Genomic DNA, 24,588 nt, shown 5'->3' with positions numbered 1-24,588 from the left:
ACCCAGGGTAGTTGATCTGTTGGTGCTTTTTTTGTGCCCTACATGGAGGCCAGCATTTTATGAGCCCTGGTAAATATTTTCTGTTCGTATCCCATGACTTTCATGCCACTGTTCCCAGCTCTTCACCGTCTAGGAAATTTTGAGACCATAAGTGAAGGTCAAGCGTTCAGTAAAACTAAAGCAGTTGTTCCACAGTTGCTTAGTTTAATTCCTCACTGTAATTTTCTGCTTCATTTACACTATTTACAGTGCCAGAATCTTTGTGGAGTCAGCATAGTTGGGTGTATGATTTTCGAGTTATTATCTAAATCCCATTCTGAATAAAAGCAGTCAATAATTGAAGGACAAACACAGCAGATGCCATTTCTGTCTGGTATGTTTGTGCCTCATACTCTTTTGCTTCCTTTCAGAGTCTCTCACTCTCTCTCTTGCGCTCTCTCTTCCATGTTCTCTTCTTGCTTCCCATCTTTACGCCCCTTCCTCCTCTCTTAAGTCACAAATGGTCTTAGATTTCTTAGAGGAGAGAAGTTTCAACGCAGTTAAGTTGTCTGAAGCTAGAATGCTGAATTGGGTGAGCATCATTTTGTGCTGGTACCCCTATGATTTTCAGTCTCTCATTCCTACAGTCAGAAGTTCCTACCTGTTTAAAAAGGACAACAATTATACCAGTGCTCAAGAAGATGAGCTGCTTTAATGACCATAGAGGGGTTGGTTATGTCTAGAATTAACTCCTGTCTCAGCAAGGACCTAGATCCACTGTAATTTGTCTTTCGTCACAATAGGTCTATGGCAAATGCAATCTCACTGGCTCTTTATGCAGCCTTAGATCACCTTGGCAGTACAAATATCTATGTCAGGATGCTGTTTATTGAGCACAGCTCAGCGTTTAATACAATCATTCCTACATTGCTGATCGAAAAACTCCCGTACCTGGGCCTCTGTAACTCCTTCTGCAACTGGATCCTTGACTCCCTCACCGGAAGGCCACAATCTGAGCGGATTGGAAATAATATCTCCACATTATTTGGGAATAAATATCTCCATCTTATAATAGGGAAAGGAAGAGGATGACAGCAGTGAAAGGGGGCTCTATAGTTAGGGGGTCAGACAGGCGATTCTGTGGCCGCAGGAAAGAAACACGGATGGTAGCTTGCCTCCCAGGTGCCAGGGTCCAGGATGTTTCTGATCGCATCCAAGATATCTTGAAGTGGGAATGAGATTAGCCAGAGATCGTGGTACATATTGGTACTAACGGCATAGGTAGAAAAAGGGAGGAGGTCCTGAAAAAAAACTACAGGGAGTTAGGAAAGAAGTTAAGAAGCAGGACCTCAAAGGTAGTAATCTCAGGATTACTGCCTGTGCCACGTGACAGAGAGTATAGGAATAGAATGATAAATATGTGGCTAAGGGATTGGAGCAGGGGGCAGGGATTCAGATTTCTGGATCATTGGGACCTCTTTTGAGGCAAGTGTGACCTGTACAAAAAGGACGGGTTGCACTCGAATCCCAGGAGGACCAATATGCTAGCGGGAGGGTTTGCTAAGGCTATTGGGGAGAGTTTAAACTAGAATTGCTAGGAGGTGGGAACTGAACTGAAATGACGGAGGAAAGGGAGGTTGGCTCACAAATAGAGAAAGCTTGGAGACAGTGCGAGAGGGAGGATAGGCAGGTGATAGAGAAGGGACGCGCTCAGTCTGATGGTTTGAGATGTGTCTATTTTAATGCAAGGAGTATCATTAATAAAACGGATGAGCTTAGAGCGTGGATCAGCACCTGGAGGTATGATATTGTGGCCATTACAGAGACTTGGATGGTGCAGGGGCAGGAATGGCTACTTCAAGTGCCAGGCTGTAGATGTTTCAGAAAAGACAGGGAGGGAAGCAAAAGAGCTGGGGGCGTGGCACTGTTGATCAGAGATAGTGTCACGGCTGCAGAAAAGGAGGACGCCATGGAGGGATTGTCTACGGAGTCTCTGTGGGTGGAAGTTACGAATAGGAAGGGGTCAATAACTCTACTAGGAGCTTTTTTATAGCCCACCCAATAGTAACAGGGACATCGAGGAGCAGATAGTGAGACAGATAGGGAGTAATAATAACAGGGTTGTTGTGGTGGGAGATTTTAATTTCCCAAATATTGATTGGCATCGCCCTAGAATGAGGGGGTTTAGATGGGGTAGAGTTTGTTAGGTGTGTTCAGGAAGGTTTCTTGACACAATATGTAGATAAGCCTACAAGAGGAGAGGCTGTACTTGATCTGGTATTGGAAAATGAACCTGGTCAGATGTCAGGTCTCTCAGTGGGAGAGCATTTTGGAGATAGTGATCACAATTCTATATCCTTTATCATAGCATTGGAGAAGTTTAGGAATAGCAAGTTAGGGAAACGTTTAATTGGAGTAAGGGGAAATACAAGGCTAACAGGCAGGAACTTGCAAGCATGAATTGGAAACAGATGTTCTCAGGGAAACATACGGAAGAAATGTGGCAAATGTTCAGGGGATATTTGCATGGGGTTCTGAGTAGGTACGTTCCAATGAGACATGGAAAGGATGGTGGGGTACAGGATCTGTGGTGTACAAAGGCTGTTGTAAATCTAGTCAAGAAGGAAAGAAGAGCTTACAAAAGGTTCAAAAAATTAGGTAATGATAGGAATCTAGAAGATTATAAAGCTAGCAGGAAGGAGCTTAAGAATGAAATTAGGAGAGCCAGAAGGGGCCATGAGAAAGCCTTGGCTGGCAGGATTAAGGAAAACACCAAGTCATTCTACAAGTATGTGAAGAGCAAAAGGATAAGACGTGAGAGAATAGGACCAATCAAGTGTGACAGTGGAAAAGTGTGTATGGAACCAGAGGAAATAGCGGAGATACTTAATGAATACTTTGCTTCAGTATTCAATACGGAAAAGGATCTTGGCGACTGTAGGAATGACTTGCAGTCGACTGAAAAGCTTGAGAATGTAGATATTAAGAAAGGGGATGTGCTGGAGCTTTTGGAAAGCATCGAGTTGGATAAGTCACTGAGACTGGATGGGATGTACCCCAGGCTACTGTGGGAAGTGAGCGAGGAGATTGCTGAGCCTCTGGCGATGATCTTAGATAGATAGATAGATAGATACTTTATTCATCCCCATGGGGAAATTCAACTTTTTTCCAATGTCCCATACACTTGTTGTAGCAAAACTAATTACATACAATACTTAACTCAGTAAAGAATATGATATGCATCTAAATCACTATCTCAAAAAGCATTAATAATAGCTTTTAAAAAGTTCTTAAGTCCTGGCGGTAGAATTGTAAAGCCTAATGGCATTGGGGAGTATTGACCTCTTCATCCTGTCTGAGGAGCATTGCATCAATAGTAACCTGTCGCTGAAACTGCTTCTCTGTCTCTGGATGGTGCTATGTAGAGGATGTTCAGAGTTATCCATAATTGACCGTAGCCTACTCAGCGCCCTTCGCTCAGCTACTGATGTTAAACTCTCGAGTACTTTGCCCACGACAGAGCCCGCCTTCCTTACCAGCTTATTAAGACATGAGGCGTCCCTCTTCTTAATGCTTCCTCCCCAACACGCCACCACAAAGAAGAGGGCGCTCTCCACAACTGACCTATAGAACATCTTCAGCATTTCACTACAGACATTGAATGACGCCAACCTTCTTAGGAAGTACAGTCGACTCTGTGCCTTCCTGCACAAGGCATCTGTGTTGGCAGTCCAGTCTAGCTTCTCGTCTAACTGTACTCCCAGATACTTGTAGGATCTTTGCATCATCAATGAGGACGGGAGAGGTTCTGGAGGATTGGAGGGTTGCGGATGTTGTTCCCTTATTCAAGAAAGGAAGTAGAGATAGCCCAGGAAATTATAGACCAGTGAGTCTTACTTCAGTGGTTGGTAAGTTGATGAAGAGGATCCTGAGAGGCAGGATTTATGAAGATTTGGAGAGGCATAATATGATTAGGAATAGTCAGCATGGCTTTGTCAAAGGCAGGTCATGGCTTACGAGCCTGATTGAATTTTTTGAGGATGTGACTAAGCACATTGATGAAGTTAGAGCCATAGATGTAGTGTATATGGATTTTAGCAAGGCATTTGATAGGGTACTCCATGCAAGGCTTATTGTGAAAGTAAGGAGGCATGGGATCCAAGGGGACATTGTTTTGTGGATCCAGAACTGGCTTGCCCTCAGAAGGCAAAGAGTGTTTGTAGATGGGTCATATTCTGCATGGAGGTTGGTGACCAGTGGTGTGCCTTGGGGATATGTTCTGGGACCCCTACTCTTTCTGTCATCAGCAAATTTACTAACCCATCCCTCCACTTCCTCATCCAGGTCATTTATAAAAATCACAAAGGTTGGGGGTGTTGTGGATAGTGTGGAGGATGTCAGAGGTTACAACAGGACATTGATAGGATGCAAACTGGGCTGAGAAGTGGCAGATGGCGTTCCACCCAGATAAGTGTGAGGTGGTTCATTTTGGTAGGTCAAATATGATGGTAGAATATAGCATTAATGGTAAGACTCTTGGCAGTGTGGAGGATCAGAGGGATCTTGGGGTCCGAGTCCATAAGACACTCAAAGCTGCTACACATGTTGACTCTGTGGTTAAGAAGGCATACAGTGTATTGGCCTTCATCAATCGTGGGATTGAGTTGAAGAGCCAAGAGGTAATGTTGCAGCTATATAGGACCCTGGTCAGTCTCCACTTGGAGTACTGTGCTCAATTCTGGTCGCCTCCCTATAGGAAGAATGTGGAAATCATAGAAAGCGTACAGAGAAGATTTACAAGGATGTTCAAAGGCAACACATGTGAATCTGCAGATGCTGGAAATAAATAAAAAACAACTTCCACTCCTGATGAAGGGTTTCGGCCCGAAACATCGTTATTACCTCCTCCCATAGATGCTGTCTGGCCTGCTGAGTTCTGCCAGCATTTAGTGTTTTTTACAAGGATGTTGCCTGGATTGGGGAGCATGCCTTATGAGAATAGGTTGAGTGAACTCGGCCTTTTCTCCTTGGAGCGACAAAGGATGAGAGATGACCTGATAGAGGTATACAAGATAATGAGAGGCATTGATTGTGTGGATAGTCAGAGGCTTTTCCCCAGGGCTGTAATGGCTAGCATGAGAGGACATAGTTTTAAGACGCTTGGAAGTAGGTGCAGAGGAGATGTCAGGGGTAAGTTTTTTACACAGAGAGTGGTGAGTGCGTGGAATGGGCTCCCTGCAGCGGTGGTGGAGACGGAAACGATAGGGTCTTTAAGAGACTCCTGGATGGCTACATGGAGCTTAGAAAAATAGAGGGCTATGGGTAAAGCCTAGGTAGTTCTAAGGTAGGGGCATGTTCGGCACAGCTTTGTGGGCCGAAGGGCCTGTATGATGCTGTATGTTTTCTGTTTCTGTCTTGCCAACAATCAACACTGGTGCACCTCAGGGATGTGTGCTTAGCCCACTGCTCTACTCTCTTCACCTATGATGGTGTGGCTAGGCACAGCTATCTATAAGTTTGATGACGATACAGCTATTTTTGGCTGAATTTCAGATGGTTACAATAGGGCGGACAGGAGCGAAATAGATCAGCTAGTTGAGTGGTGTCGCAGCAACAACTTGCACTCAGCGTCAATAAGACCAAAGAATTGATTGTGGACTTTAGACAGGGTAAGACGAGTGATGAGCACAGGTCAGTGAGCAATTTCAAGTTCCTGGGTGCCAATATCTCTGAGAATCTAACCTGGATCCAGCATATTGATGCAGCTACAAAGAAGGCATGATAGCAGGTATATTTCATTAGGAGTTTGAGAAGATTTGTTATGTCACCTAAAATACTTGCAGATTTCCACAGTTGTACAATGGAGCATATATCAACTGCCTGCATCACTGTCTGGTATGGGGGAGGGGGGCTACTGTACAGGATCAAAGTAAGCTGCAGAGAGTTGTAAACTTAGCTCCATCATGGGCACTAGCCTCCATAGTATCCAGGACATCTTCAAGGTGCGATGCCTCAAAAAGGCAGCATTCATCATTAAGGACCCCCATCACCCAGGTCATGCCTTGTTCTTACTGCTACCACCAGGAAGAAGGAACAGAGGCATGAAGGCACATACTCAACGATTCAGGAACAGCTCTTTCCCCTCTGCCATCCAATTTCTGAATGGACATTGAACCCATGAATACCACCTCACTACTTTCTAAATTCCAGTTTTGCACTACTTATTTTAACTATTCAATAAATCATATATATATTTACTGTAATTCATGTTTTTTCTATTATTATGTATTGCATGTTACTGCTGCCACAAAGTCAACAAATTTCATGACATATGTTGATGATAATTAAACCAGATCCTGATTCTGATAATTTGAATAGCAGCAGTTCAGATCTGTCAGTGTGTCTTGTCATCTCTATGGAAATAAATTAAATAGCAGAAGAAATATGATGCAAGGAGAATCAATAACTGATTCAGATTGCAGGGATGGTGACTTGATGTAATTTAAATTTTAGAATTCTATTGATTGTGCCATTAGATACTGATGCCGGGCAGGAAATGGAACTGAGGAGACTGGCACAAATAATTCTTCTTGATCTTGAATCAACCTCTGTAGCATGGGAAAAGGCATGAAGAGGTTGCATAGGTCACATTTTGAAGAGTTATTTCCTTTTTTAAGTCTGAAGATTTCACTTTTCTCCTACTAGTTGCAGATGCTCAGTTTTTGGTAGGAGATTGTTCTGCAAGCAGAAAGTTTCAGCAGGATCTCCGTTTGGAAGCAGAAAGTTATACTTTGCAGAGCCACATGCTCCCAACAAGAGCTGTTGGTAGTACTCACAAGATTTCACTTGCTTGTGAATTCGGGCTAATAGAACTGATCTGATGTTATGGTAAGGACATTTTTTTTTAACAAGATGGTGCCACGTACACCGGCCATGTTGCGAGCTCTGTTCCAAATCTACAGTGTACTACTAATTGCTACGATTTTCTGTTCAAGTAGCTGATAGTCATATCAGATACGATAGACTGACCCTTCTGAACATTGGAAGGACAGCATTTACCCACAATGTCCTTCCTTTCCTACACTGGGATCCCCTGCTTGTGTGATCCATGGGAGACTCATCTCTTACACCGCCACTGCCTTGGAAGAAGCGCCGGAGAAAAGGGAGAAGGGCCGGCATCCTGGTGAGGCTGAGTCGGCATGCAAATCAACCGCCGCTCTGTAGGATACTCCTGGCTAATGTTCAGTCCCTGGATAACAAGCTTTGTGAACTGAGAGCCAGAATCTCCTATCAGCAGGATACAAAGGAATGCAACGTTTTGGCTTCATAGAGACCTGGCTGATGGAGGAGATACCGGATCATGCCATCGAGCCCCCCGGGTTCTCCCTGTTCCAGGCAGACAGGTTGAGAAACCTCACTGGGAAGAGTAAAGGAGGAGGGGTATGCTTCATGGTCAATAGTGCTGGGTGTGACCCCCCAGAATGTGCATGCACACAAATTCTTTTGTTCCCCAAACCTGGAATACCTGGTGCTGCTATGCAGTCGCTACTGGCTGCAGAGGGAGTTCACGGCTGTTATCATCATTCCGCCGCAGGCTGGTACTGACCCGGCTCTTAAGGAACTGGATGAGACCATCAACACACTGGAGACTGCACACTCAGGGGCTGCCTTTGTTATCATCAGTGACATTAATTGAGTGGCGCTGATGAAAGTCTCTCTGAAATTTTGTCAGCACATCCAGGTGAACACTCGTGGAGATAACACACGACCACTGCTACACTCCCTTCCGCAATGCTTACAAAGCTCTCCTTCGTCCAGCTTTTGGAAAATCAGATCACTGTTCAATTCTGCTTTTGCCAACGTACAGGCAGAAGCTGAAACAAGAGGTGGCCATAGTTAAAACTGTCCGCTGTTAGTCCAACCAATTGGTCTCCATGCTGCAAGACTGTTTCAATGACATTGACTGGAATGTCTTCCGTGATGAGGATGTCTCCAAGTTCACAGATGGAGTCACATGCTTCATCCAGAAGTGCATTGACGATGTTGTCCACCAGAAGTCAGTCAGGGTCTCCCTGAACCAGAAACTCCGGGTCAATGGTTCCGTGCGAACGACACAGTTTACGCTGCCGGCAATCAGGAGCTCAAGAAAAGCAGCAAAGCTGTGCAAAGCTATCAAGGCTGTGAAACAACAATACAGGAAAAAGATTGACTCAAGATTCACAAGAAACAGTACACATGACTTGTGGCGAGGTTTGCATACCATCGCGGACTTCAAAGCCAAACGTAGTGGTACTGTCAACATCGCAGCCTTTCTCCCAGATGAGCTCAATCGCTTTTACGCTCAGTTCGATGTCGCTATCTCTGAGTCTCCAAGGAAAGCCACCGCCTCAACCTGCAACCTGATCATCTCTGAGGCTGAGGTACGCAGATGTTTCCAATGGGTGGACAGTTGCAACGCTACGGGACCGGATGGCATCCCAGGGCGAGTACTCAGGATGTGCACAGCACAACGGGCAGGTGTGTTCACTGACATTTTTAATCTTTCCCTCTCCCAGTGTAGAGTGCCCTCCTGCTTCAAAACATTCACCATTGTCCCTGTACCAAAAAAGACCAAGGTAACATGCCTGAACGACTGGCGTCCTGTCGCACTCACCTCAATAATAAGCAAATGCTTTGAGAGGCTGGTCAAGGATTACATTTGCAGCTTGCTACCACCCAAACTGGACCCCCTCTATTCGCCTACTGACATAACTGATCGACAGATGATGCAATAACCACTGCTCTACATATCGTCCTTACACATCTGGAGAAGAGGGATGCTTATGTGAGAATGCTGTTCTTGGACTACAGATCAGCATTCAACACCATAGTTCCATCCAGGCTTGACAAGAAGGTCAAAGATCTCAGCCTTGACCCTGCTTTGTGCAGCTGGATCCTGGACTTCCTGTCAGGTCGCCAGCAGGTTGTAAGAATGGGCTTCCTCACCTCCAACCCTCTGACTCTCAATACAGGAGCACCTCAGGGCTGCGTACTGAGTCCCCCTCCTTTACTCCCTGTATACCCATGTCTGTGTCTCCGCCCATTGCTCCAATCTACTAATTAAATTTGCCGATGACACTACACTGATTGGCCTTATCTCAAACAATAATGAGGTGGCCTACAGGGAAGAAGTCATCTCTCTGACACAGTGGTATCAAGCAAACAACCTCTCCCTCAATGTTGCAAAAACAAAGCTGGTTGTGGATTACAAGAAGAATGGAGACGGGTTAACCCCTATTGACATCAATGGATCTGGGGTTGAGAGGGTAAACAGCTTCAAGTTCCTCGGCATCCACCTCACCGAGGGCCTCACGTGGTCTGTACACACCAGTTGTGTGATGAAAAAGGCACAATAGAGTTTCTTTCACCTCAAGACGGTTGAGGAAGTTTGGTATGGGCCCCCAAATCCTAAGAACTTTCTACAGTGGCACAATTAAGAGCATCCTGACTGGCTGCATCACTGCCTGGTATGGGAACTGTACCTCCCTCAATCGCAGAACTCTGCAGGGGGTGGTACGGACAACCCAGCGCATCTGTAGTTGTGAACTTCCCATGATTCAGGACACTTACAAAGACAGGTGTGTAAAAAGGGCCCATAGGATCATTGGGGACCCAAGTAATCACAACCACAATCTATTCCAGCTGCTACCATCCGGGAAATACCAGAACCAACAGGCTCCAGGATAGCTTCTTCCACCAGGCCATCAGACTGATAAACTGACACTGATTTGAGTGTACTCTGTATTACATTGACTGTTCTATTTATTATAAATTACTATGATTGCACATTGCACTATTAGATGGAGACATAACATAAAGATTTTTACTCATGTATGTAAAGGATGTAAGAAATAAAGTCAATTCGGTTTCAATTTAAATGCAAGGATGAGCTTTCTGCCAAACATTGCCTCACAAAATGTAATTGTTCCATAACATTAGCGCTGAGTAACTGACCATTCTCACAATGAGCATGTTCAAAATCATGCAAGTGATTCTGCCTGTGCTTTTTGTGACCTTTCCTTTGTCTTTTTTAAAAACCTGGTGAATGATGGAAACCAGGGAACTATAAACCGAATCTTCTTGCATCTGTTTACGAGAAAGGAGCAAGTAAACCTCAAGCGTCTAAAGAATGTATCTCTCTGCCTGAATCCCTCGTGAGAGTCTGTTGCTAAAGATAAAGCTTGGGGAAATACAAGCAATCACTTCGTTCGTTTACAAGAAACGGTGTAGGGGTTGCAATGATCCATTCTATTTAAAATCCCAAAGTAAGATTTGTTGAGCAGGAGGAGAGGAAACCTTGTAAGCAGTATATTTGAAAGCATCAAAATTTGAAGAAATATTAATAAATTAAGACATTAGTAAATGATTTATATTGTATGCAAGTGTAAGGTTATCACATTGGGCAGGTAAATGTGAAAAAGTGGAAATTGTGAAGATTCAAAGAATTTTCAGAATACAGGTATATGAATGGAAGATAAACCTGAAGTCTAGTGGAATGCAGCCCTTTAAACCTAGAGGGCAAGTTAAGAAAATTAATGCCATTGCTGCATAAAGCTCTGATTAGATTGTACTTCTGGGTGTTCAACCTATGAAATGATATATTAATACTGAAGCAAATGCAACCATTAGTAGAAAGGGTGCTGTATGGAGTTTGGCCACAATCGGTTGTAATCTTACTGAATGGCAGAGCAGACTCAAGGGCCAATAGATCTGTTTAATTGAGTTTGATTGATTATTGGAGTATGCTATTATTTTCAAATTCTGTTCTCTTACTAGCTCTTGGGGAAATGGAAGCGACACTGAAGAAGGTGGCAAAGGAGAGGAAGGGGGAAAGCACCAGTCGCCAAGTGTTCATGGATTTCTTGCTGCAGGGTGACGCAAGTGAGAAACAGGTACAGGTGGCAATGCAGGCGAGGGGTGAGTGCCTGTCGCAGGGTGGGTTGTAGTCTGATGTTTGTTGTGGGACAGGCAACTTTTGTGGGGGTTTGCTTTCATCTGTCATGGCCCTGGCTGTGGGAAGACTGGGCAGACACAATTCAGGACAGACTGTGGGCTGTTGTCTGTCGTGTGTGCAGCTGTGGGTTGTTCCCCGATACAGGAAAGGATGTGGAGAGTTCATTTTGCTGTTTACTGGACAGGTTATGATTGTATGAGTGGCTGGCCGGGGCAACTATGTGATAGAACAATTTCCACTGGCCCCTTCATCCCTACCTCTGTGCGCTTCCAATTCTGGCTGCTTGTGTATCTGTTTAAACTCAAGAATTCCCTCCCTGAACCATTCCATTACAATGCTTCATGAAGCTTTACTCTTTAACCAGACTTTGGCAAATAGTGTATTTTTTTAGTACAGCACCAGATTTTGTTAGGGACAAAGCTTTGGATGTTTAACCATGTTAGAAGAGGATATGTTAAACAGTGCACGAGGGAGACACAACTCATCACCCTGCAGGAGAATCAGCCACAGACTCACAGGTCAAGGGGGAGAGTCCACAGGGATAAACCTTAGCCGATTACTATGAGAAGTACTTCAGATTGGGACCCCCCTATCCCATCACTGGGTGGGAGAATCAGTTTTACTGTGGGGGGCGGGCGGGGATGGGGGCACGGCTGCTGCAGCCAAACTGGTGGCACTCTGGACCGCTCTGAGACCAACAGGGAAGGATAAAGTTGGGCATTGCCGTAGTTATATGGGTATTTGATAGTTCTGGGGACATGCAGGAGATTCTTTGGCTGCAAAAGAGACACCAGAATGGTGTGTTGCTACCCCCACCCCTCCCCCACCAGATGCCAGTGAGGCTGAACAGCCAGAGTTCGTGGTACATGTTGGCACCAATGTCATAAACAGAAAAGGAGAAGAGGTCCTACACAGTGAATATATTGAGTTAAGAAAGTGGCTGAAGAGAAGGGCCTCCAAGGTAGTAATCTCTGGATTACTCCCTGTGCCACGGGCTAGTGCAGGTAGGATTGGGGTGATAGCACAGATGGATGAGTGGTTACAGGGGGCAGGGTTTCAAGTTCTTTTCTGGGGAAGGAGTGACCTGTGCAAGAGGACAGGTTGCACGTGAGCTGAAGGGGAACTAATATCCTGGCCAGGATGTTTGCTAATGATACTCGGGAGGGTTTAAACTAGTTTTGCAGGGAGCTGGGAACCAGAGAACCAGATCAGTAATGGAAAGATTGGACTGGGAGGTAGATGTTAGGGAAAGTGTTGAAAGGCAAAGTTGAAATAGCAGGTATAATGGGTTGGATAGTTTGAAGTGTATATATTTTAATGCTGGGAGTATTATGGGTAAGGGTGATGAACTTAGAGTATGGTTCAGTACATGAAACTATGGTGTAGCCATTTTTGAAAATTGGGGAAGGGCAGGAATGGGTGATTAATATACCAAGTTTCAAAGTTTTAGGGAAGGTAGAGGAGGAAGTGAGGTAAAAGTGGGGAAAGATTGCACTACTACTCAGGGACAATATCACAGCTGCACTCAGGAGAGACAAAGTGGAGTGTTCAGACACTGAATCCACTTGGGTCAAACTCAGGAATAGGAAGGGTGCAATCATACTGAGATTGTAATACAGACACCCCTCCCCCATCAATAGCCACTGGGGCATTGAGGAACAGATATGAATCAGATTAAGGAAATGTGTAAAAATAATATGGTTGTTTTCAGGGGGGATTTCAACTTCCCTAATATAAACTAGGCCCTTCATAGTGGTTTAGATACAGCAAAATTTGTTAAGTGTATCCAGGAGGGTTTCTTAAATCAGTATGTGCATGGTCTGTGGAGAGGAGAAGCTGTACTGGACCTGCTGTTGGATAATGAGCCTGGCCAGGTGACTGACTTTCCAGTGGGTGAGCAGTTAGGGAACTATGATCACAAATCCTTAACTTCCAGGATACCTATAGATAAGGATTGATATGGTCCTTGCGAAAGATTTTTAAATTGGAGCAGAGCAAATTACTGGATGGCATGCATTGAATGTGAGGGGGGTAGGTTCAAAGGGCAGGTAAGGGGTAAGTTTTTACTGAGTGAGTGATGGATGCTTGGACTGTACTGCCTGGTATGGTGGTAGAGACAAATACTTTAGAGGCTTTTAAATAGGCAGATGGATGTGAAGAAGATGTAGGGATATGGACATTGTATCAGTAGGAGGGATTAGTTTTTGGGTGTTTTTTATTTATATTTTAGCTGGTTCGACACAACATTGTGGGCTGAAGGGCCTGTTCCTGTGCTGTATTGTTCTCTGTTCTATGTACGCTTCACAGCTCCAGCTATAGGATGGGGGTCAGTTCCCGTCACTGTCTGTAAGCAGTTCGTACCTTTTGCCTGTGACTGCATGGGTTTCCTCCACATGCACCGGTTTCCTCCCACCTTCCAAAAGCGTACGAGTTAGGGTTAGTGAGTTGTGGGCTGCCATCTGCACATCTTGGACTGTGTTGGTCATTGACGCAAACACCACATCTCACTGTATGTTTCAGTATACATGTGGAGATAGAGCCAATCTTTAATCTTTTTTATCTTACCACTGGGTCAGTGGTGTGGAGAGTGTTGTAAATAATATCTGTCTGCAGGACGAATTGATGTCATTATTGGTCATAAGCTCTCATCAGTGCCGGTCAGATTATTTGTTCACAGCCTGAAGTCACTTGGAAACTATTGTTATGCAATTTGTCACCAGTTGCCCGTCCTGTGTGGTCATCCTTCCTGATGAGTCAACTGAAACATTGGTAGTGTTAATCTGTAAGCAAACTCAGATCACGTCTGTGTATGAAGGTTGTGGTGAAAGCTTTGTTTGTTTCCCCAGGTGCTGGAGGACAGTATGATCTTCTCACTGTCTGGAACTGTGATTACAGCAAATTGTAAGTACCACCTTCTCAAAACAGAATAGCAGTAGAAGACACACACGTGATCATGAGTCTCATTCTGCAAAACAGAAATCATAATTTGCATTTATGTAAAACTTGAAGATAGCAAGGAACATACACAAAATGTTGGAGGAACTCAGCAGCCAGGCAGTATCTATGGAAACAAGTAAACAGTTAACGTTTCAGGCCAAGACCCTTCATCAGAACTGGAGAAAAAGAAGTCAGAGTAAGAGGGTGGAGGAGGTGAGGAAAAAATACAAGTTAGTAGGTAATGGGTGAAACTGGGGGTGGGAGTGAGGGGTGAAGTAAAGAGCTGGGCAGTTGATTGGTGAAAGATACAGGGCTGGAGAAGGGGGAATCTGACAGGGGAGGACAGAAGGCAATGGAAGAAAGAAAAAGGGGGAAAGAGCACCAGAGGGAGACGATGGGTGGGCAAGGAGATGACGTGAGAGAGGGAAAGGGGAATGGTGAAGGGGGGGCATGACTAGAAGTTTGAGAAATCGATGTTCATGCCATCAGGTTGGAGGCTACCCAGACAAAATATAAGGCTTTGTTCCTCCAACACAAGCGTGGCCTCACCGCGACAGTTGAGGAGGCCATGGACTGACATATGGGAATGGGAAGTGGAATCAAAATAAGTGGCCACTGGGAGATGCTGCTTTTTCTGGCGGATGGAGCGTAGGTGGTTGGTGAAGTAGTTTCCCATCTACATCAGGTCTCACCGATATACAGGAGGCCACACCGAGAGCACTGGATATCGTAGATGACCCCAACAGACTCATAGGTGAAGTCCCACTTTTTTAAGGTAGCAAGCCGTCCAAAAGGCTTTCACAGTATAATGTCGTAGTATTTGTGTTTGGAAGTGTATTTGTGTTTTACTCTTCCGTGTCAGTGAGTCGAAACATTTCCCTTGAATGAAGTAAGTGCTTCACACTAGTGTCCCCGAGTAGTTCTGCTTTGTGATGGGTTAAGATTTGCCACTTGTGGATTGTTGTCCTTATTACTACTTCAAAAAATTACTATAGTTTTTTTAGAAAATTAATTGAACAGTCCCAGCAAGCTCATGGTACAAGATTGTTGCTTATATCTCTCATCTGTTACTTCGATTCCCCATTTTTACGCTATTTTGCTAATCCTAAACAGTTTTATTCTTTCTGCAGCATTCCTCTTCATTTACCCTTTTATATTGTGTGCTTCCCTCCAGCTCCTTTGCTCTTACTCTATTGAGCTCATTCACCACCAATTCCTTCTTCTTCAGGAAACTTGATTTCCCCTTTTCTTCATTGTCAATTCCTCCATCTTTCCTCCAATCCACCTTTCATTCTTGAGTTTCTCACAACCTCGGGCATACAGATCTCCTCCTCAGCCCCATGCAGTTCTTATATGCTCACTGTCCTGTGGTAAAGTGTGTGACGTTACCATGAATAGAAAGAAGGTTTTTGGGAAACTGAAAGTAGATAAATCACCTGAACCAGATGGTGTACACCTCAGAGTTCTGAAAGAGGTGGCTGAAAAGATCATGGAGACATCAGTAATGATCCTTCAAGAATTACTAGATTCTGGAATGGTTTCAGAAGACTGGAAAACGCAAATGTCACTCTACTCTTCAAGAATGGAGAGAGGCAGAAGAAAGGAAACTTTAGGCCAGTTAGTCTAACCTCAGTGGTTGGGAAGATGTGGGAGTCAATTATTACAGATGAAGTCTCAGGGTAGTTGGAGGCACATGATAAAATAGGCCTTAGTCAGCGTGGTTTCCTCAAGGGAAAATCTTGCCTAACAAATCCATTGGAATTCTTTGGAGAAATAACAAGCAGGATAGACAAAGGAGAATCGGTTGATGCTGTGTACTTGGATTTTCAGAAGGCCTTTGACATGGTGCTACACACGAGGCTACTTAATAAGCTATAAGCCCATGGTATTACAAGAAAAATTCTAGCATGGATAAAGCAGTGGCTGATTGGCAGGAAGCAAAGAGTGGGAATAAAGAGAACCTTTTCTAGTTGGCTGCCAGCGACTGGTGGTGTTCCACAGGGTCTGTGTTGAAACCGATTCTTTTTGTGTTATATGTCAATGATATGGATGATGTAATTGATGGCTTTGTTTGCAGACGATATGAAGACAGGTGGAGAGGCAGGTAGTTTTGAGGAGCTACATAAGGATTTGGACATATTAGGAGAATGGGCAAAGAAATAGCAGATGAAATAGTGTCGGGAAGTGTATGGCCATGTCATGCACTTTGGTATGTAGCCCCCTGGCTCGCCTCAGGCTCGCTCAGCTTGCTTCCGTCTAGGGGGAGCAGCCTTCGGCCCCGCCAAACTGGATAATCAGCCTATGTAGATGCTGTGTGATGTCCCCACCTCACCAAATAACAGACAGTACACCATATGTGATTAAATGATTACGCTTTATAGATCTTACTAGAACTAAGTGATTAATAACGATACAGTATATATGAAGGAAAATAAAATAAAGAAAAGGCGCCAAAACTTATCAAAGTCCAAACCACTTCGTGCACAACCGTTGGAACTCAATTAACAAAGTCTTCTGGCCACCATTTGATCCCCTCCAAACTCCTCGACTTGTAGCTCAGGACCACCCGAAGTGATCAACCAAGCACGTCCGTCCTCGTCCCCTCTCCTCGCCGAACTTCCTGGCCTTGGACCCCCGCTCGGGATCCATTCTGTCACCCAGTTTACAGCACCGCGTGCTCTCTCTCTCTCACCCTCTTGCACCGACTCCCCAAAATGCCCGCCAATAGTTTACAGACCTAGAAGAAAGAATAACATTAATCCCAATTGGTTAACAAACGAATACAATTCTCTTATCAGTAATTTTAACCCAAACAAACTGCCAGAGAAAGCACTTATCATAACAAAGAAGCATTCCTACTTTTAACAAAACAAAGAAGCCATTTTGATTAACATATGCAGTAACAAAGAAAAAGAAACCCCCTTACACCAATAAGAAATCCCCTTACAGGTAGAAGAAATGAAAGGGTTGACTACTTTCTTAAAGGAGAGGAAATGCAAGAAAGTGAGACGCAAAGGGACTTGGGTGTACTTGTGCAAGGTTCCCTAAACATTCATTTGCAGGTTGTGTCTGTGGTGAGGAAGGCAAATGCAATGCTAGCATTCATTTCAAGTGGTCTAGAATATAAAAGCAGGGATGTAATGTTGAGGCTTTATAAAGCACTAATGAGGCATCACTTATAGTATTGTGAGCAGTTTTGGGCCCCTTAGAAAGAATGAGTTGACAGTAGAGAGGTTCCAGGATTGAACAGCTTGTCATATGAAGAGTGTTTGATGCCTCTGGGCCCATATTCACTGAAATTCAGAAGAATGAGGATGACCTCATTGGAACTTATTGAACAGTAAAAGGACTTGATAGAGTGGATGTGGAGAAGATGTTTCTTATGGGAGGAAAATCTCTGATCAGAGGACACAGCCTCAGAATAGAGGGGCGTCCTTTTAGAACTGAGATGGGGAGGAATTTCTTTAGCCAGAGTGTGGTGAATCTGTGGAATTCTTTTCAGGCAGCTGGGGAGGCCAAGTCTTTACGTATAATTAAGGTAGAGCTTGATAGATTCTTGATTGGTCAGGGCATGAGGGGATACGGGGAGAAAGCAGGAGATTGAGGCTGAGAGGAAAATTGGATCAGCCATGATGAAATGACAGGGCAGACTCTGTGGGCCAAATGGCCTAATTCTACTCCTATATCTTATGGTTTTCTCCCACCTACTTGTTGTCTCTTTCAAACCTACACAGTGTCGATATCCACTGTCTGAAATTATCAGGTTTTATATAGATTTCTCTTCCACAGTGTGTATTTGGGCCACATATTTTCTGGCCACATCCAAATCGGTGCAGGAGAAGCTATATCAAGAACTAAACCAGGTTCTTGGGAAGGGCCCACTAAGTTTTGACAAGCTGCAGGAACTAAGGTATGTGTCGATTTTTGCATTCGGTCTCCTTTTTATCACCAATAAAAAGCTGACAAGATGGGATTTTGTTGGAAAGGCCTACAGTTCAATATGGAGCTGTCTGAATTTCTCAGCACAAGTGCCAGTAAGTTTCAGTACTCCTACATGAAATTCCAAATATTCTGGCCAAACTCCATTTCTTGGTTGCTTTTCACCATTTGACTTGCTGCAATGTACAGCAATAGAAGAGAAGCTCATCCAGTGTTTATGCTGGACAATGTGCTCTCCAACATTGAAGCAGTGTGGACCTGCCAGAGGATCCAAGAGACAACTCATTGAAATAATGGCTACATGAAGAAAGGGGAAAATATGCTTTATATTTCTAAATATTTTGTGGTCTTAAATTCATTTTAGTTTTTAACCATTTATTTTTATTAGTTCTACATTAAGTCATCATTATCTACTGGCCAGTGACTTGGAGCAGGCCAATCTAGAGGATCAGTCACAGAAGCCCTGAATGATTTCCATTGTCACTAACTCCAGGAGTCACGGGGCAAAAGTCCTGATCAATTTACAGTGACAAATCTGGAAATCCCAGATTATTTTCCCACTTCCTTGTCCAAACACTGACGGTTCATAGCTGGAATAATCCTTTTCACTAATGGTTCATATTGTACAGTATAGTCTTATTGCAAGACAGTTTTTACTGTTTTCTAATGTTTTTACAATCGTTTATTCATTACAGTTAACCAGTTATTGGGACTAGGTAAATGGCATCCCATTGCATAGGTCTTGGGTTTGTTTCAGGATATCTGCTAAAGTGAAAGGATTATACTAGTTGAAACTCCCTAGTCCGGCACTTTGTGACTTGACTGGTGCGTGACTACAGAAAATGCCACTGATCATCTCCCTCTGAGCAAGGATAACTTTTATTCTAAACTAGGCACAAGAGAGTCTGTAGATGCTGGAAATCTTGAGCACATACACAAAATGCTTGAGTATCTCAGCAGGACAGGCAACATTTATGGATGGAAATAAAGTCAATGTTCCTTTTATCACTTTAGTGCCTGAAAACTATGTAAGCTGAAGTTTCTGTAAGTTAGAAATACTGATGGCTGAGATTGCAAAAGTTGCACTGGATGGTTACTTAGCCACAAAATAGTATTGATTGGAATCAGAATCAGATTTATTTTCATTGACATATGTCGTGAAATTTATTGTTTTGCCCCATCAGTACAGTGCAATCCTCTCTGGTAGTAATGAGGCGAAGACATCTACGTGGTGAGTATCCTTCATGGTGAATGGGCTTAGGCAGTTTTAGATCTTAAACCATAGAATTCATTGATTGGTACAGATCAATACTAGATTCAAAGCTGTGGACTAGAGAGTTTCAACCTGTAGTAGATTTCTGTGTATGTAAAGGCAGGTGTGCGTGGTGCAGTTATAACCAGTCTTGTCGTCTGGCACAGGTACTGCCAGCAGATTCTAAATGAGACAGTCCGAACAGCTAAACTGACCCCAGTTGCAGCTCGTCTCCAGGAATTGGAGGGCAGCATCAATCAACACCTCATCCCAAAAGAGGTAAGGGAGGAGTGATGGGACAATAGTAATTCTGCTTGATTTCTCACCCTCTGTTTGCTCACTATGTGTTGAGATGCCCCCTTCCTTATGGAATGCACTTCCATGCTCACCCATGTAGTTTTAGTATGTTTATGGGGCGGTGGGGAGAGACATAAAACCTGGTTAAGAGATGGAGTGGATACTTGACCTCGTGTGAATCACTACCAATTCCTTCCCTCCCCAGCTGTTCAGCTTCATCTGTGTCATTCACATCCCTGCACCCTTCTCTTCCTCAGACTCTTGTTATTTACGCCCTGGGAGTAGTGCTTCAGGATGACGCTTCGTGGCACTTACCTTACAGGTATCATCTTACTCGTGTGATTGTGCTTGCTTTCTGTCTGTTGTGTGAATTTTTGTCTTCAATAAAGTGACGCTTGTCAGCTTTGGGGGGAAAAAATCTTCCAAGTCAATAACTATCAAAGCTGAGTCAGTAACAGTTAAGCTCGGACACAGTATAAAGCATCATCTACCCTGACCCAACACTCTGATGCAGGAACAAGGTGGATTGATGTATTGCAGAGATATTTACTATCCAATCAAACACTGTCTGTGGACTGCAGCATAGTATTTGATACAGTAAACTCTCCATTTGCAATGTTCTCCAAAAATCCAACTCAACTTGAAGTAGATACAACGCAACAAAATACTCTTTGTTTGTAAACATAGGAGCATAAGTTGTTCAAGTTAGAAGTAGGTTTGAAGGTCCTTTATTTGACAAGATGTAACAATTGGTTTACCCCAGAGATCTTTTTTTGGCCTACAACTTATTGATATTTATTACTGAAGTAATATTGTGAATAACAACAGCAGCTTCTATTTGTGCATTTTGGATGAACTAATAGAATAAATACATTCAAAGACTTCAAGAATGATATTTGCCAAAATAATTTATGAGGGGTTGCAGAAGGAGTTGATGAGGAAAGATTGACAAATGTTAGATAATCTTCAGTGACTTGAAGAAAGGAGAGGCAGAGGGGAATTTGAATAGTACCTTGGCCATACACAGCATCACTCCAGCTTTGATCTTCTGGAATACCATTATCTCATAGAGTTGGTGGAAATTACTTGATGGAACAGGAAAGGTAACAGATACTTTTGAAAAATGGGGTGTGAACTTTACAACAAGATTGTCTCTTGACCTCACAATCTACCTCGTATTGATCTTGCACCTTATTGCCTACCTGCACTACTGTTACACTTTAGTCTGCACTATGTTATTGTACTAACTCAAATGCACTGTGTAATGAGTTGATCTGTATGAAAAGTATGCAGGACAAGCTTCTCAATCTACCTTGATACAGGTGACAATAATAAACCAATTCCAAGTCAATTAAAAATCAAGGTGTTACTGTAATGCATCCCAGTGAAAATGTGCATAGGACTGTATGTTTATAGAACATAGAACACAGAATAGTACAGCACATTACAGGCCCTTCGGCCCACAATGTTGTGCCAACCCTCAAACCCTGCCTCCCATATAACCCCCCACCTTAAATTCCTCCATATACCTGTCTAGTAGTCTCTTAAATTTCACTAGTGTATCTGCCTCCACCACTGACTCAGGCAGTGCATTCCACGCACCAACCATTCTTTGTCTTTATCTTCATCGCTTGTCTTTAAGTAACCTCAGAATTGTGCTGCACATGTTAATCTGTAAAATTTTATGAGTTAATCAGATAGAAAATCTGTCCTAATTGAAACTCGTATCCTGTTGTTCTGCAGATTCAATCCTGAAAGGTTTAATGATGAAGCAGCCAAGAAACAGTTTACATTATTGGGATTTTCTGGAAGTCAGGAATGCCCAGAACTCAGGTAAGGTAATAAGGGACTTTGTACCAGATAGGTTCAAGTTGTAAGCTTTACCCTTCTCCATTACCCTGTGATTGGTCAGAGTAAATGAGTTCAGTTTAGCCAAGCTCCAAATGAAGAAGTTGGATTCAATTCTCCTGAGTATTCCTTTGTTTTTAAGACCAAACTGTTCTATGACTTGTAACAAACATCTCTCTTTATATGTGTCAAAAAAGTGCCTGAATTTAATCATTGTCAGATTTCTCCAAAGTATTTCACAATCAATGTGTTTCTTTTTGATGTGTAATCACTGTAGTGCAGGAAGATGCCAGCTACATTATGCACAGCAGGCACTCCTAAACAGTCATGACCAGTTCATCTGTTTTTAATTAATATTGTTAATTGAGGGCTAAATATGGGCCATGGCACTAGGGAAATCTCCCTCTTCAAAATAATGCCGACAGATCTTCCATATCCACCTGAAAGATTACAATAGTTCCAAATGTTTAAAGATACCTTGTTCCCTTAGGAGTTTGTGAATTTAAATTGTAAAGCACTTACTAACAAAATTCTGCCAAGGAGTAAATTGAGCTTGCTACTTGTCCCTTTAAGGGTGTACTTCATCTGGGTTCTCTGTGAGACATTTTCCCTTGTGAGATGAACTGGAAGATGAAGCAATGTCCATCAACCTGTGCCCTGGTAGACGTGTCATCCGTGGGCTTCTGTTTTCTCTGTTGTTCTTTGGAGTTTTGTAACACATCCTCTAAACCCTGAATATAATTTCCCAAATAAAAATATTGAAAGGAGTATTGAATACATTATTGCTGCAAATTAGCTGAGAAAGGAAAAAAGTGAGATTAACCCATAAAGGAGAAATAAATAAAAAGAATGGTTAAGAGAAGTGGGAAAATACTCATGAAGTGTAAGCATGGGCTTGTATCAAATGTGCTGAATGGCCTTTCACCAGTTGTAAATCTGATATCATTAGTGTGGTTTCTGCCTAGCCTGCTGTGTTCTACCAGCATTTTGTGTGAGTTGTTGTTTGAATTTCCAGCATCTGCAGATTTCCTCGTGTTTGCTCTCAAGATTCTTGTTTATTTGTCGTGTGTACATTGAGACGAACAGTGAAATGAGTTGTTTGCATTAACAACCAACACACTCGAGGGTGTTCTGGGGGCAGCCCACAAGTGTAACACACACATCCCGTGAATTTATGACAACATCATTGTTTCATATGGCAGCACAGCATGAGTTCTGATATCATAATATTGCCTCTGTTACTCTGCTTCTAATGTAATTCTTAAAGCTGCTGTTCCTTCCTAGTTCCCAAAGGTGTGATGCAAATGAAAACAAGGAGATAGCAAAAGCACTTGTTCAGTTGGAGAGGGTTTGTAGTCAGAAGTATGAGTAGCAAATGAATTCTATAGCTCTGTAAATTTGCTGTACCCACTTGCACCATTGCTGATCCTGGTCTCTTTTTTTATTATCTTTCCTGGTAGGTTTGCTTACACAGTGGCTACAATTATGTTGAGCACTCTGATCAAGAAGCTGAACCTGCACCCCGTGGAAGGCCAGGTGGTGGAAATGAAATATGACCTCGTAACTACCCCGAAAGAGGAGGCTTGGATCACTGTTAGCAAGAGAACCTAGGCATGCCCTAAACTCACCTGCCTAAGGAGAGAGCGAGTGCTGATGGAAAGGGAACATTTTTGGTAGGATGTAGCTATAGCTGTTAAGATTCACACCAGAAACAGTACTCATGCACCAAGAAAACTCCAGATTCAGCTTCCAAGTCCTGACCTCTCACTACAAATGCCTGAAGCTAACCATAAAGTAATAGTCTCATCACCAGAAAGATTAGTGCAGTGAGACCTGCTTAAGATATCTCTTTGTATCAGCACTATTTTTTTTAAAACTGGGATCCTTGCAACTTTCATAAGTATAACATGCACAATGAGCTGGGAAACAATTATCTGTTTTGAGGAGCAAGAGTGGAGAAGAAGTGATGACACATAACTCGATCATGATGAGCACAATAGCATAGAACAAGGTCAGATTGGGGTGCGCAGCTACTTTTGTGATCAGGGCTTCGGTGAGTCTTACGGAGAGATCAGCCCATCTGAAGTATATGTTTGCCTTGCGTTTCCAGTGATAAAGCCAAGTCAGGTGGTCCAAGTGAGCTAGTTGACCTTGGCCTCAGCGCACCTCCTCCTACTTCCAGCTTAGTTAATAGAACAATTGGTCAGGGATCCCATTCCAGATTCCTGGGCAGGAATCCAGCTAGAGGAGTGCGGCTGTAAAAATGCAGCCAAAGTTCCAATCGAAGTATTTTTCTGACACCCGGTGCCCACAGGAAATCCATGCTTGCAGTATCCCAGCGAGTCTTCACTGTCTGAAAAGGGAACAAATCTCTCCTTGAAAACACTGTGGGACATTGCATTTGATATAGTTGTCATGAGACCAGTACATATCAAGAGCACGCTGTATGAATTTCCATAATCATTTATCAATAAACGGAGAAAATACATTTCTGTCATGTTTTTCATGAGATCAGAACTCTTCATTGACAATACATGCCTGTAAAGTACTTAAGCCTTTTACCTTCACTGCTGAGTCCACTGTGGCGATCCAACAAGCTGAGACCTATGTAGACATGACACATGTCCATTCTCAGAAGTTACTTGAGTTGAAAGTTGGTGCTGGGTTATGGGTGAGTTTTGGAGGTTAGTAAGTCCTGAAGGTGTGTGGTCCTGGTGCTTAGTTGGTCTCTGAGTGGGAGGGAGGAGGTGGTTGAGCTCGGGGCTTAGGAGCAGAGAACAGTCCCGCATGATATGATAACTTGATGGTGAAAAAGAACCGCAGTTGCTGGAATTCTTAAATAAAAGTAGAAGATGCTTGAAATACTCGAAAGATCAGGCCTCATCTGTTGGAAGAGAAACTGAATTAGTGCTTCCAGTCAAAGACCATCAGAACTGGGAAGGAGTCAAAAGAAGCTTCTTGTTAAGCTGCTGGGAGGAGGGTGTCTCTGGAGTAAAGCCAAGATGACCATGGGGATAAGTTAATCAAGGTCATCTGGTCAGTGACTGAATGGGAGCAGTTAGAAAGTGAGAACACAGGCACAAGGATGAAGGGTTGCAAATGTAGATCAGAAAGACAAACCTGGCAAATCAGGCTGGGTGTGTCCTTTCTTCCCAGAGAAGAAAACAAAAAGAAGAAATTTTTAAAAAAGCAACAAGCTGGTTAATATCACAGATGGGCTGCTGATACAGACCAGGAAATCAAGTTATTGAGGTTGTAGGTGACCAGAACTACACGCAATACTCCGAAGTTCAGCCTCACCAACATCTTGTACACATTCTAACTATACTCAAAGCCCTCAGTT

The 24,588-nt window shown here is 43.3% G+C and overlaps 1 protein-coding gene across 1 annotated transcript in view; it reads left to right on the top strand.

Moving 5' to 3' along the window:
- Positions 1-23,733, top strand: part of cyp20a1 (cytochrome P450, family 20, subfamily A, polypeptide 1) — a 46,487-nt gene extending 22,754 nt beyond the window's left edge. Inside the window, exons 7-13 of the mRNA XM_073046686.1 lie at positions 10,795-10,910; positions 13,819-13,873; positions 17,699-17,819; positions 19,268-19,379; positions 19,655-19,719; positions 21,141-21,230; positions 22,706-23,733. Of these exons, the coding sequence (XP_072902787.1) occupies positions 10,795-10,910; positions 13,819-13,873; positions 17,699-17,819; positions 19,268-19,379; positions 19,655-19,719; positions 21,141-21,230; positions 22,706-22,856 (710 nt within the window). The 3' untranslated portion in view covers positions 22,857-23,733. The remainder of the gene's footprint in view (positions 1-10,794; positions 10,911-13,818; positions 13,874-17,698; positions 17,820-19,267; positions 19,380-19,654; positions 19,720-21,140; positions 21,231-22,705) is intronic.
- Positions 23,734-24,588: the final 855 nt, after the last annotated feature.

This window comes from Hemitrygon akajei, chromosome 5, assembly GCF_048418815.1.
Source record: "Hemitrygon akajei chromosome 5, sHemAka1.3, whole genome shotgun sequence".
Classification (NCBI taxonomy): Eukaryota; Metazoa; Chordata; class Chondrichthyes; order Myliobatiformes; family Dasyatidae; genus Hemitrygon; species Hemitrygon akajei.
Note: the sequence above shows the minus strand (reverse complement) of the source record. Positions and strands in the feature narration are given on the sequence as shown.